Source organism: Panonychus citri, unplaced genomic scaffold (genome assembly GCF_014898815.1).
Source record: "Panonychus citri isolate SS breed McGregor unplaced genomic scaffold, ASM1489881v1 Contig00049, whole genome shotgun sequence".
Taxonomy (NCBI): domain Eukaryota; kingdom Metazoa; phylum Arthropoda; class Arachnida; order Trombidiformes; family Tetranychidae; genus Panonychus; species Panonychus citri.
This window is the reverse complement of record NW_026515454.1, coordinates 1,509,708-1,525,104: the sequence shown is the minus strand read 5'-3', so window position 1 is coordinate 1,525,104 and position 15,397 is coordinate 1,509,708. Positions and strand designations below refer to the sequence as shown.

General features: G+C 33.1%; 2 protein-coding genes across 2 annotated transcripts; one reads left to right on the top strand and one right to left on the bottom strand.

The window, feature by feature from the left end:
- Positions 1–361: 361 nt before the first annotated feature.
- On the top strand, positions 362–2,679 carry LOC128385442 (uncharacterized). The gene is made up of 3 exons (XM_053344312.1): positions 362–693; positions 829–990; positions 1,398–2,679. The coding sequence occupies exons 1-3, from the start codon at positions 465–467 to the stop codon at positions 1,724–1,726; spliced, it is 720 nt and encodes a 239-aa protein (XP_053200287.1). The 5' UTR covers positions 362–464; the 3' UTR covers positions 1,727–2,679.
- Positions 2,391–8,836, bottom strand: LOC128385418 (putative uncharacterized protein DDB_G0282133). The gene is given in 4 exon segments (XM_053344278.1): positions 2,391–5,367; positions 5,500–5,691; positions 6,659–7,557; positions 7,560–8,836. Coding segments are annotated over 4 exon segments (3,126 nt in total). The 5' UTR covers positions 8,134–8,836; the 3' UTR covers positions 2,391–3,906.
- Positions 8,837–15,397: the final 6,561 nt, after the last annotated feature.

Below are 15,397 nucleotides of genomic sequence, written 5' to 3'. Positions count from 1 at the left end.
AGAAAAGTAGAAAATTTTTCACAACAATTAACAATTAACTCAGAGAAAAAGTGAATAATATTTACCTATTGGAGAGAGAGTTAAAGTTGTCTATCAATCTTGAATCTTCCGTTTACAATTAATTAACTATTAATCAGTGTAAAAGAAGCAATCAGAAACAAAAAGAAACGGAAGTCTAATCAATATATAGTAATAATTGTAATTGTAATTGTAATTGTCTCCATTTCCATTGATTGTCCTGTGGCAGGAAAAACCCAAAAATCATGCAGCCAAAAACAGCGTCATCATAAATCAAATCAACCTAAATGAATGAAAATAAATGTAACATGTTAGTTAAATTATAAGAACAGTTAAATTAAAACTGTTATAAAGACAAGAACAACAATTAAAGTTTAAAAAAAAAAGAGAAACAATCAAATATTTTTATCAATACATTTACCTATTCAACTATTGAAGTGATCATAATGTTTACATTGAAAGTGATTGTTTTTAATTTATTAATTGTTACTCTTTCATTCATCTTACCTGTTTGGAGTCATCTTGATTTACCTGAGGCTTGTGTTGCTCATCCTTACACCAAGAAATCAATTGATGAATGTGATGTGTCCGGTGATTACTGGTCAGTTATGGTTTACAATCAACGAGATGTTTTCACTTGTTGTAAAAATGAACGAGACGCTTCAATAGTTGCAGGTAACAACCAATTAGATTAATAATCAACCCCTGGAGTTTGTTTATCTTTTTGTTTTTGTTTTTTTCTCACAATTAAGTTAATTGATTTTAATTTTTTTTTTCTTCTATTCTTTTTTGTTTTATTTCTCTCTCAAGCTCCCACTGATCGAAGTCGTGGATTATATTATGGTGATGCTTATAAACTCTGTGAAACAATTTACGTTGATCAAGAGACTTGTCGATCTCGTGAGAGTCGTGATTGTAATTATCACACCGCAACCTATAAAAATCAATACATTGGCTGTTTCTTTTGTCGAGGTAAGTTAATCTCTTCGTTGATTTAGATATTTTTATGTTAATTCTGGTTCTTTAAGCTATTTAAATTGTCCCAAGATTAACCATTTTGTGGTTTTCTATTAGTTAAATGATTGGTTAAACTAAACGCTTTTTTGTTCAGGTGTATAGAAACTCCTTTATGTTGATATCTTGTTTTTTTTATTCTTTCTTTTTGATTTATTGTTATTCTATTCTATTATTATTTATTATCGTTTAATGACCGCTATTATTATTAGAATATTCAACTGATTCTCTCTCTCTCTCTCTTTGTTTGATTCTTTTGATTCTATCTGTAGATATGTTATTATGTTTTTCGTCTAATTTACTTTTGGTTTTTTTTCTGCTTCTCTTTTTTTAATTGTTTTCTTTTTCTTTTTCTGTGACAACAGCGAGATGTGAAAATGATTATCAATGTGGTGACTTAGGTCGAGTCTGTTCAATCTGTAGACCTGAACAACCAGCTACCGCTTGTACTGAGCCAGTTTTTGCCGATAGTGGACCGTTAAAGTTATATAATGGACAATCAAGTCAATCAGGATATCTTAATAATGATAAGGAATTAATCAACAACAACAATACCAATGGTAAAGGTGAAAAGACTGGAAATAAACAATTTGAAAACCAGCAACAATTGATTACTAATATTACTTTTGGTACTGGTGAAAGTAGGAGTAATAGTAATGGAAACAATAACAGTAATCAAACAACATCCGGTTGACCCTTGAAAATTTGATCATTAATTGTTACACACAAACATATTTATAGTATATAACGTGTGCCACTTCATATTTTATACTGACGAGTGGATAATACTGATGACAATTGATGATGATAATGGTGATCAAGGTGATGACAGTAGTGGTGATTACGAGACACTCTTAATATATATATGATTCAATTGACTGATTCACATAATAATTTCCCGTTTTCTTTTCGTATCTCGTATCCCGGTGTCCATATATAAGTGTGTCTATCTGTGTGTTTGTCTCTCCATCTCCCGAATTTACAATTTAACCACCTTTCGTTTACTTCATCTTCTTTTACCTTCTTCAATTATGTCACGCGTCTTCAACGTCCATCAACTTTTCCTGTTACACTAATTGACTCCTAACGGTTTTGTCTTCTTACTTATTTTCCACCCTCCTCATCATCACCATTATCCGGCTGGTTTATTTGGTCATCTAAACAACATCCAAATAATACATGTCCAGATAATTATGTAATCATCATCATGAAAATATCGAAACAGGTCCATATGGCTGTCGATTATCATCTTTATCTTCCACCCCCACCTCCACTTCCTATTTCCACCTTCAGAGTCTCTTCCTCTCCTTCTTACCTTTTCTCTGTCCTTGTCCTCATTAGTATTATTATTATTCATAATCTCTCTCTCTCTCTCTCTCTCTCTCTCTCTCTCTTCCTTCCGGGTTATTGATTTGACAAAAAATCCATTCCATTTTCATGTAACATTCCCATTACATATTATATATTATTCATTCCAAGTCATGGATATTATTTATTACCAATCATCAAGAATCTAATTAATCTTGATTCTCTGTGTCGTATCACTTTTTTTTAGTCAAATTGTTTATTGTAAAAGAGTTTAATTCTTGTTAATTGTTTTCGATTCCATGTGAATAAAATTTTAAGTATTACAATTTAAGACATAAATGAGAATCTGAGTAATAACTCAATTCGTTAATTGTTGACACTTTAACTTTTTTATTGGTCATTTTGTCTTGGACGGATTTCATAAGGGTCATCATAATAAGTACACTAAACTTATTACATCAATAGGGATTTATGATTAAAAGGATGATAAATGATGATGATGATGATGTGCAAATGATTATATTGATGATGATGATGATGATGATACATTAATTATGAAAGAAGAGCAAAGAAAATGATAAATTAATGGGAACGATAATTAGGAAGAATGATTTATATTAATTAAGAAAGTTACAGTTGATTAGTACGATATTGAACATGAATGACTTTCTCTAAATTGTTACAATTAGAAAGTGATGAAAGAGAAATGATTAATAAATTGTCCAGCTAATTGTTGAGCTAATTACAGATTATTTGATCAACTTTTTGTATTTTCTTTTACCGTTAATCTTTTCATTAAGATTATCAATTGAATATCCATTGGAGATGATGATATGTAATGTTAATTGTTTAGATTGTAATAAATAATTATAATTGATTAATGAAAATGGACGACCAATTATCTGAATGATTAAGGTTTCGTTGATGATGATGACCAATGGATGTGGCAATTAACTATTTACAAATTGTTACTATGGTTCACCTAATCATTTATTGTCCTTCCATCTGTATCCGGTGGATTAATTGTTAATTGTTACTGATTAAAGGATGGATAAAGATTCTGGTGAGAGAGAGAGAGAGACATAGATAATTAATTGATTTTCTAATAGTAATTAAGAAAGTCAATCAATTTCCAGCATCAAGTAAATTGTAAAGTTTTGAGTGTTTAAATTTTCCCATTGAAAACTTGACCCATGGACAAACATTATTATTAATGTTAAGAATTTAATTGTTCACAATTAAACTATTATCATTATGAGCATATTATGTAATCATGTTGATGTACGTGAGACATTGGCACGCGTTTTAAATTGTCGTGCGTAATCAGTGAAGCTTAAACTCTCGTTAATCATCAGGTTAATTGTTAATCACGTTCCTCCAAGTTTCCGAGGTTAATTGCAACACAAATTTAACCATCAAATGATTAAGATTAATCCAAACGTTGACATCAGGTAAATGGGCATCAGATTTGATTTGAAGGATAGCAAACAAATTAAAATGATTAAGACGATGATTATTATTTGTAAAGGTGTAAAAGTTGATCATTGGGAGATTAATGGTTAACAATTAAAAGTCAGTACACTGGTCAAGACCAGTAAATTGCTCAAGATCAAAGGAAACTGAATCAATTGTTGATTTACACTCAATCCAAGGCTGGATGATTAAATGATGTTGAGAATCAAATGTTTGATTTGAATATTTAACGTTAATTGTTGCTATTTCACTATTTGGTAATAAACTATTAGTCTCATTAACACCTAATCCAGTTGTGTCCGTTGTTAATGTTGTCGCTGATGTTGGTACAAGATCAATACAATTAGCTGATAATCCTTCATCAAGATGACCTCCGGTTGGTGAATCAATGAAAGTTGATCGATTGGATAAAACAATTGACGAATTAAGTAAATTGTGACCATGAGATGAACTGTTAATTGGATTTAGAGCAATCAGATCACTTTGAGATGAACCATTATTTTCATTGACTAGATGATTGGAACCATCGTTCCCATTGGCTGATGTAATGGTCACTCCATTGGTTGTAGTGGACATTGGAAAGCAAGACCAAGGTCCCCATTCAGAAATTGATAATTGATGAGCTGATGCTGATTGATTAACACAGGTAACAACATTATTAGTCGCTGAGATTATATCAGAAACTGGAAGATTGGTCAAACTATCTTGGGACATTTTATTGTGTTGGTCATCTTTTGATTGGTCATTTCTGGTGGATCTTTCATTTTGTTGATTTCGTTGGTTACTATTGTTACAATTATCCTCATCTCCTTGATTATTACTGTTATTATTGTTGTTGTTGGCTCCATTGTGATTATTGGTGGTGTTGATATTTGCATGATGATGATGATGATTATGAACTTGCTGATTACCATTGGTCACTTGATTGACCAAACTTAATGTATGAGGTTCAACTGCAGTTAATTGGGTTGTATTATTATTAGCATTATTATTATTATTATTACTATTGTGAGATACTTGGGTTACAAGTACAGTCTCACCAGTGACCGGTGTATGGACCACTTGACCAGCATAATTAGTTGGGTCAACCAATTCAAGATCAGCATCGGTAAGCAAAGCATTCCAGCAAATATCATGATTTTCATTGGTCAACAAATGACCATCGTTAATTTGATCATTACCGTTGCTATTTGAATGTCCAGTGAAACCATTTTCATTTACTTTAATTATATCATGATGATGATGAGAATGAGTATGAAGATGATTATGATGATGATCATCTGAACCAATTCCATTTCCACCAGAATTTAATTGTGATGTTGAACTTAGACTAACAATTGGTATAATTGTCGTGGTTCCATCAGATGTACCACCTAAACTATTGGCACTATCCGATCGACTTGGATCTTCATTGATTAAAATTGTTTGCTGATCATGTTCACCAGTTAATACAGAATCAGTTAGAGTAATTGTATATCGAGCAAATGAATTGTGACAATCAATATCACCTTCGATACTTTTAATTGCATTAACCAATTCACCACTTTCTTTACACTGAAAGGAAGCAAAAGAAAATAAAAACAACAACAACAACAATTAAAACCTCAAAATGATTATATTGAAGGTGAGAAAATTATTCACCAATTGATTGGTGATAATTGAATTCTAATTGTATCAGATGATTACCTTTTTCTTATAGGATGATGTTGACTTTGAATTGGATCGTTGGGAGGGTCGGCGTTTCTTGAAAACGCCATCGATCAAGGTCTCAGCGAAAACGGGATCCAATCTCCAGAATCCCCCCTTACCTGGTTCATCCTTAGTTCGAGGGATTTTGATGAAGCATTTGTTCAGGGATAAATTGTGTCGAATTGAATTCTAAAGGAAAGGTAAGTTGGAGGAAAAGAAAGAGAAGAAAATATTGATTTAGAAAGAGATGATGATGATGATGACAAAGAAAGAGAAAACTTTTTCTTCTCTCTTTAGGACAAATGATCATGCGATTAGAACTTTTTTCTATGCGCATCACAAGTCATCCGTTAAAATGGCCCAGCCTCCGATCTCATCACCGGTTTAGCTTCACTGAATTGATAATCGACTCGATGATGATGACAAATATTATATTTCCTTCATCATCATCATCATCTTCCAATTTGATGAAGAGCATTTTCAAGAGGATGCAGACTAATCTGAATATAATGTTAATTTTCACGATAATCAATTGATCACTTTAAACACAAATTATCATCAGATTGTTTGATTAACTTGAAATTTAAATAATATCATCATTGTGATAACAATTAAATTGCTATATTTGAAAACAATAGATTATATATTAATTGTTCAATATCTTGTGGTCATCATCAACATCGTCATCATGATAATAATAATCAAAAGTGATTACAATATAATATCATTATCAATCTAATTAGATATTGAATTAATTTTTTCTCATACTATTATTATTGTTATTGATATGAAACTCACTAATTACTATTAATTAGTTAAATTAAATAGGGTAACAGGTAAGAGAGAGAGAGAGAGAGAGAGAGATAAAATGTACATTAACAACAAGGAGAAACTAATTAAATGGTCAAGTTAATTGATAATCGATGATAACTATTTAGACTTGGATAAAGTTTCACTGTGAAGATGGAGACTTGATAATCTGGTTTAATAAAACTGACCACTCGCTTTGTCTTTCTGTCTAAATTACTGTCTTTTTTCAAGCCAACTGATTAGGTCATTAACCATTGATAAAGATTAACAATGAAAACAAAAAAGAGTTGTAATTGGTACAATTTTGTGAGATGATTAATAAACAATCGTTTAAATTGTCACTTACTTGCCAACTTGGATCAGCGTTACGATAGTAGAGGAAATTTTCACGAATCCATCGGTAAATGGCACTTAAGGTCATCTTGTTTTTATTGGCCTTCATCGCCATACAGATCAGGGTCGCATATGAATACGGAGGTTTGACCGACCCGTTGGATTTATAATTAGCGATGTCCTCAAGTGAATAGGTTTGAGCTTTTTTTGACGTGGAGGTTGAATTGGTGTTGGAAGATGATGATGATCGGCATCGTTGATTACCTGATCCGTTTTGATGACCATTTGAAATGTTAGAGACATTAAAATGACCATTGGCCGTTGGTGTTGATTTGGAGCAGCAAATTAATTCCTTGTTGGTATTGAATAGACCAGAATTTAATAGATTTGAATTGGTTGTTGAACATGATAAATTGTTGATGGAAGATGTGTCACCATTGGCTATTGATTGGTTAAGATGATGAGAAGATGATGATGAGGATGAAGGGGGTGAAGATGAGGATGAGGAAGATGATGAAGATGATGTACAATTATTATTATTATTATTGGAAGGGTATCTTTGATTGTTTTGATTACCATGATGATGATGGTGATGATGATGAGGATGCTGAGGATTGTGTGGTGAATTATAATTTAGTAAAGATGATGAGGTTGAATTATGATTTAACATTGATTTACATGATGATGAATTTGTTGCTGACCAAACTGGACTTGCTGGTGGTGTGGGTGGTGTTGGTGCACCTAAACGGGTCATACACATATTCAGATTCTGTAACCAACTTAAACTGGTCAAACCATCGTCAACATTTGGTGATGAGACGTTGAAATTTGCATGACGATGATGATGATGATGATGATGATGACGGAGGTGAGAGTGGGGGGAATAAGGTTGTTGTTGTTGTTGTTGTTGGATGATTGTTGGTATGAATTAGTTGATTGGTTGACTGGAAGGATTGGTAAAGTTGTCGCGGTGATTGACATACTGGTCACTGTTGATCGAGAGGGGGACGAGCATGATGAGGATGAGGATGAGGATGAAAATGATCCTGGTGATGAAGATGATGATTGTTGGGGCAATGGTGGAGGTGGTGGTGGTGGAGGAAGAAGAACTGTTTCATTTAAATTGTTGTTAATTTGTTCGGGTGAAGATGGAGGAAGATTTTTCGTTGAATTAGATGTTGATGTTAATCCTGATTCATTTGGAGACGATTGATTGTAATCAATTGATTGTTGTTGTTGTTGTTGATCAATTGGTGATATTATTGTTTCCATGTTTATTTTACTTTCAATGGTTGCATGACTTTCTTGCTGTTGTTGATGATGATACTGATTGTGATGATTAATCTGATGATGATGATGATGATTGTTATTATTATTGTCAACATCATCCTCTTCTTTGACACTTTCATTAACGACATTAACTGTAACCGCATCATTAATGGGTGAATTGTTTGAACAATTTGGTATCATTGTTGGTGATTTAATCATTTGAAATTAACTCACTGTGATTGTTACGATTCTGATGATGATTATTGACTTGGAGGAGACACTCAATTGATTGCGATGTAATTTAGTAAATTGTTGAGGTTTAATTGTAACATAATCTGTTAATCATTAACTTCCATTGATCTCTGATTAACAAGATAAACAGATAATAATGATAATCAGAGGACTAATTGTGGTAAATTTCATTCACTTGATTAAATTGTTACACAATTTTGTTTTTCTTACTCTTCGAGATTAAATCAATCAATTAGATGGCACAAATTTGAAGATTAAATTTTAAACTGTCAGTTAATTGTGATGATGGAAACACAATTGGAAGATGTGAAAAACTGTAGTTAAAAGATGAATTAGTAATTAAATGAATGAATTAAATGGTAAATTAAAGTTGATTATTGATCGAAAATGAGAAACTGATTAACTGATGAGGAGAAAGAAAAACAAAAGGAAAACAATTATTAGGAGATTAACAATGTTGGCGATTTAAGTTTAGATTTGTTTTCTAATTATATTAGTTGATTGTCAGTTAATCCAGTAGTTAACGATTAGAAGGTTGTATTAGTGAAACTATAGAAGAAGATGAAAGTAGTTAAAATAGACAGAAGATTAGAAATAGACAGAGGAAAAAGAAAGAGAATTGGACTAAAGGTGAGAAATGATAATTTTCGCAATTTGGTGAATGCGTAGTTACCTTTATGAAAATGGCGTTAGAAATATGAAAGAAACAAAAGAAAGATGGAGGATAGAAGTGGAGAGAGAGAGAGAGAGAGAGAGAGAGAGACTGATGATGATGATGAAAGTCAATGGAAGCATAAAGGTAAAGGTAATACTCTAATCATGATATAATAATGATGACGATTAAGTCTCGATGATGATGATGGGAACCAATAAAATAATGGGAGGAACGATTACCGAGAATCGAGAGGAGAAAGAAAGATAAATAGAAAGAGAAGATGAAGGATGACAAAGATGATGATGAAGATGGTGGTACATGGATTGCTGGTGGTGGTGGTGGTGTGGTGGTGGTTGGGAGGAAAAAGAAAGTGAGTAATATAACTGTTACTCTCTCTCTCTCTCTCTCTTTCTCTCTGTCTTCAGGTTATGATGGAAAAGGGGTTAGGGTGGGAAATAAAGGTGGGAGTGAGAGTCACAGGGAGGCAAATGGAGGAGGAAAATGAATGAATTAGAGTGGGAGAGAGATTGAGGTAGATTCATTTTTCGACAAAAAAAAAAGGTAATGGAGCAGCTGCTTTATTCTCGACTATTTTTCTCTCTCATTTTTTGTCATCATTATTTTCTTCTTCTTCAGGTAGAATATTGTTATTATTATGATTGTCATCAAATCGAACTCACTGTTTGGGGACACACTCCGTAATGATGGAAATGATGATGATGATGATGATGAATGATGGAAGATGATTAAATCCGTTTCTCTTTTTTATTCGTATCACAATCAATAAGATATACGAGTTTATGTTTATTAGAAAAGTTTTTTTTTCTTTCTCCTTTCATGTTATTGTTTTGATGGTCAATGAATCTTTTGTTAGGAGTAAATTGTTGTTCCATCATCTTTATCCTCATCTTTTTTTGCTCCTCCTCTTTTTTACCTATATCAGGATGGGGATGATGTTGATTCTTGTGTTTTGTATTATAGGATTTTAACAATCAAATTTGTAATCGATAAGGTGAATGTGAAAGATGATGATGATGATTAGGATGAATGGAAGAGTAAAATCAATGTTGATCAGGAAAAGAAATCAAATTTATAGGTATTATTATTATTCGCGATTCTTTTTGTTATATTTACTGTTATTCTTGGTGTTTATTGTTGATTTGGTTGTTTGGTGTTTATGATTAAACTGACAATTGTTTACATTGGTCAGAGAAAATGAAATTTGGTTCTTATTGTTTATCCAACTTTTTTTGTTACCTTTAACTGTTATTATTTAGTTTCACTGGACATTTACCTTTCCCATAGGATGACCATGAAAACTATCAAGTGATGGTAATAGGAAGATACCTATATGATAGAGGAAGATGATGATGATGATGATGATGTTGGTTGATGATGTGATGGCGAAAATGGGTGTGATTATTTGGGGGAATTTGGATGATCCAATAAATTTCTTATTCTTTTGTGACTCCTCCTTTTGTATTCTGATTGAATATGAATAGATGATGATGAAAAGGATGAGAAGTTCCCAATGAATTTATTGAAAGAGAAGAAAATTATTTGGAAAAAAAAATGATTCGAATTTTTTTTTCTTCTTTTCGTCATCGAATTTTTTTCGACAATTGTTTGATCGATAATGATGATGATATTAAATTGGAATGGAAATGGCAATGTAACTGTTAATGTTTTTTGCTTCTTTTCTAGGAATTGTAAATAAATCATTACAATTTGTAGAAAACTTTCTCTCTCTTGAGCAATCGAATTGAACTTATTCCATACAACTTTGAATTCGCAAAAATTTCTTGGTAAATATTCACATTTTACTCGGAATTCAAGGATAATTATCACTCAGTTCTTCAAGAAAATGTTAAATTGTAACTGTCTGAAAATCAGAAATCAAGCAATAACGTTTACTTTTAATCGTCCAGTCGATTTAGTCCTTAATCATTTGCTTGATTGTTTAAAATTTTTTGATTCGTTTGATATCTGATGTTAGGTTCTGACAATCGGATCCATTTAGTTGTGAAGAAAGTGATTCTAAATCCATTCGAATTAATATACAAAAAAACATTAACAATTCTAAAGTTATCTGATCTTAAATAAAATAATGCTTCGAATTGAATAAAGAAAAATAAAAGTAATTTTCCTTTTGGTTACATTTACATTCCATAGATGGAGACACTTGATTATCTTTCGAAATATTAACCGAATTTCAATGTGTGTTCGCAGTCCGGGTAACCATGGAAACGTCGGTTATTCTTCTATTCACATTTGTTTTCGCTTTTCTTTTGATCCTAACTAATTAAAATTAATTAAATTAATGAAATTAATTAACTAATTAATCAATAATAATTTAAATTAATAAGTTGTTCATCAGTCTGTTCTAATTGACAATCTATACTCTGTGCATCCTTAGGAGGAAAATGTCTACAATTAGTATGCCTGTGCCCTCGCCTTCTATTGTTCCTGCTGACACGATAATTGTTAGGATATGGGATAATCAATCCAACAAATTAATGGACGGCTTTCAGGTTAAAAGAATGGTGTTCACAGTTTTGAAAATCTTTGCCGATAAAATTGAGGTCCTAAGGGGCTTCACCTGTGCACGTATCTATGCTGATGGACGCTTGTTGGATGACATATTTATTGTTCTCAAACGAAATACAAATTGGTCTGTTGATCGCCCTGAAAAGAAACTGCCCAAAATCAAGCTTCTAATTCCTAGTTTTCTAAAGATCAACAATATGAATCCAATTGCCAAAATTAAACAGGACAACCCATGGATCGGCAATGAAATCAGGCTTGATATGATATTTCATAGCAACAAAAATAAAGTAGCTATACTTACCGTTGACAATCAAACTAGAGAAGCTCTTAGACACAAATCACTTAACATTGATGGCACCATCATTACCTTCTTTGATCACTTCCAGATCAAGTTCTGTGAAAGATGTTCATCGTATGGTCATAGATGGTTCAATTGCCGCAATAAAACCAAATGTCTTAACTGTTCCCTCAGGCACTTTCACGAGATCTGTAAAGTTAAAAATGATTCGCTTTTATGGCGATGTGCGAGTTGTAATTCTTACGGCCATACAGCCTTATCCTTTTACTGTAGAGAATTTCAACGAAGGTTAATTGATCAACTACGCCAAATAAGCTATGAATACAAAGAAATTATGATTGAATCCAGACAACTTCGATAGTGGAAAAACTATAAAAAGAATAAACTGAATTGACAAACTCATACTTAAAAAACTTCTCTCTAAAAGTTCACTTCTCACCTTACCCTATTTTACCTTCTCACTGTGAGCTGTAGACTAAACTTGATTTATGTAAACCTTCACCTGCTAACTCTCAATCTATTGTTAACAATCATTGTCAGTTCAAGCTACATTTGTATCTAAACTCAAATCCCCATCTTATCCTCACATTAAAAACTCATCCTTAAAGTGAAACACTATTTCATCTCATTCATCTCATACATTTTCCATCTCTCTATTTCCAACACCAACGTCATCTGACGTTCGTTTTGATAATATTTTCTAATATTCTTCATCACTACACTTCTCTGCCGTACTACAAGACATTTGTTCAGCAACAACATGCCACCAGCCAAGAAAAAAGCTATGAAACCAATGGTTCATGAAAACAGCGACTCCGAGTTTGAATCTGATGTTGAATCGATACTCAAGTTTCTTGACGAAGCAAAAACTTGCCTAGATGGTAAGACTCTTAAAGATTATGTATTAGAAAATCTCTCTGAGGACGACCAAATTTCATTTCAACTTGTTTTAGAGAATGTTATCACCCATCCAAGACAAGGAGATATTGACATGATGAAACTAATTCTTGGTGAAAGACTCAAAAGGAAAAATAGTACAAGAATCTATAATTCAAACGCTGCGACCAAGTCTGATGAAACGAATGTCAGATATGACAAGATTTGGAAAAAACCTGAAAACTGGATATCGGTTGAGCATCTTGAGATAAATCCAGTGTTGCTTGTACAATCCAAGATTGACAACAGAGAAGAATCTGGATATACCACCAAAATCCATCTACAAAAAATTTTCGATAACTCTGAAGAATACATGATGGATGTTATCAATCTTGAAGCTGGTAAGAAATTCTGCAAAGTTTCCCTATACAATACGAAAGCAAGAGAAGAATTAATAAAAAGACTTGACAATAATAACGATGTGGTCTCTTACACAACCACCATACCAACTCTTGATGAGCCCAAAATCATTATTGAAATGATTAATCAGCATATGGATTATCAGGAAAGTGACTGGAAAAATTGGGTTAACAAACTCAAGCGCTGGAATGGCTGGAAAGATGAATCCAAAGTAACCTTAATCAAAGCTGAGCTCAAAGGCAATTGGATAAAGCTAATTATTGAGATTGACTCCAGAATTCGCTCCTCATTGGATAGTGATAGAAGCAGAGGTCAGGTTAGTGTTGGTTGGAAACGAGTGTCCATTGTTGATCACATCGGTATCACTCTCTGTTTCAACTGCAATCGTTATGGCCACAAATCCTCTAGCTGCATTTTCACTGTAGTCTGTGGATACTGTGCGTTACCACACTCGACTCGTGGATGCAATAAGAAAGGTGACACATCTCTTCACAAATGCTCTCCCTGCAACATGAAACAGGGACACTCAACCTTTGACTATAGATGCCCGACCTTCATTAAACAGGTACGATTAGCCCTTTCTAGAATAAATCATATGTACTCGTATATCATTGTGAAGAATAATGAAGACTCAATTTTACCGCCAGACATTTGACTCAAAAACTAGAATGTAACACCACCAGTATCGCCACTGTATCTTAACTGACACCTTAGCTACTAACCTTTTTCTGTATGTTTTTTACTTAAAACACAATTAAAAGCTAATTAATTAATATTCAACTGTGAATTACTTTTTTGTTGTTCTTCGCTACGATCAACACACAAACAAAGGTTAAAAAAGATATGGCCCTAACCAGACTTTTCACCGAATACAAAGAAAATCCAATCTCCCTTGAAGAATATATCACTGAGAATAAAAGATTTGGTTTTGATGGGCTGATCAACCTAGAAGATACACCTTTTACAGCTGAGCTTGGGAGGACAAACGTCAAGAAAGGAGAAGATGATGTGGTGATCATAATTATCTTGGACAAAACTACCTTTGTGAATGAACTAACCTCCTTGATTACCCTGAAGAAAAGTAACCCAAGATATTCTGATCAAATTATTGATTGTCGAGTCATATCAGGCGAAGCTTACAAGTCCATGGAGATCCTGATGAGGCGTGATCTTCGCAACAGATGGTCCTTCGAAGAAGATCTTAGAGTCTCTTATCGATTACAACAATATCTCGCCTTTGATAAAATCACTGAAGAATCAATCTCTGATTTGCTTGGAAAGAGAGGCAAAGATCGAATTGCAACTCTCAAGCAACTCAAAGAGTCACTCAACATCGATCATACCTTATACCTTAAAACTGAGAAACTGACTGGTGATATTGACCAATTCGGAATGAGAATCGATAATCTTAACATTGGTGCGATGGACCTTAAAAGAGTATCCTTTCGCATATAATATCTAATTATAAAATGAAATACGCGCCATAGGAAACAACATCTATTCTTATACCCGTTACCATGGCTACATCGTTTTCATTTCCTTGTTTTGAACTTAATCAAATCACATTTACAACTATATCTTCTCACTTACCTTAACAATCTTTTATCATTATTAATTGTCAATCACTAATCCTTTTCTTTTTCTCTTTCTCAACTAATAGTAGCTTTGGTATAATTATCTAGTTTATTAAGTGAAAAGTGACAATATGTGCAGAGGAAAATATCGACTTGGTCAGCGCAATAATCTAAGGAGTGGCTATAAAGTTGGGAAATTTGGTGAACGATGGGTTAAAAGATTCACCAACTTTGTTCAAACATCCAGGATGGTGATCAGATTCACTGACGACGCTCCAATTGGATGGGAATTGTTCATCAAAAAAATGCTTCTTGCAGACAACTTTTTCAGAGACACTTCCGCTAACGATTTGGTCTTCGAGCACAGGAAATTTACATTTACAATTATCAGCGATTATGTGAATCAACTCCAAGAACACCTTCACAAAAAACATTGGTGGATTAAAACCAGTACGGTACTAGAAATGGAGAATGCTCAAGAACCCCTTTTTTGTGTGTACGTTTCAACGCCTGATCTCATTCCTGTTAATCAAGTAATCGCTGCACTCAGAGACAATGAACAAAATGTTGAAATTATCAGTGTTAGATCTGTTACTAGAACCATAGATCATCTTTTAAGAATTGTCTTTTTAGCAGAACGACAAGAGGTTATTACCGCTAAATGGAAACTTACCTTTAGAGGAAAAACCTTTCTTATCTCTGACTTTATTAACTTGGAACAGTGTCCGGCATGTTCAATTTATAACACTGCTGATTCACGATGTAATTGCAATCAGAGACTAATGTGTACCAACTGTGACCAAGAGACTCATGGACCCGAACTAAATGGCCTTTGTCATTTGGATGCCGAATGCAAAAACT

What these genes read in the sequence shown, in the direction of transcription:
- LOC128385442 (XM_053344312.1), top strand. Translation starts at nt 465, where the DNA reads ATGTTTACATTGAAAGTGATTGTTTTTAATTTATTAATTGTTACTCTT. An exon ending in AGACGCTTCAATAGTTGCAG is followed by an intron (nt 694 to 828) that starts GTAACAACCAAT and finishes TTCTCTCTCAAG; the next exon opens with CTCCCACTGATCGAAGTCGT. An exon ending in TGGCTGTTTCTTTTGTCGAG is followed by an intron (nt 991 to 1,397) that starts GTAAGTTAATCT and finishes CTGTGACAACAG; the next exon opens with CGAGATGTGAAAATGATTAT.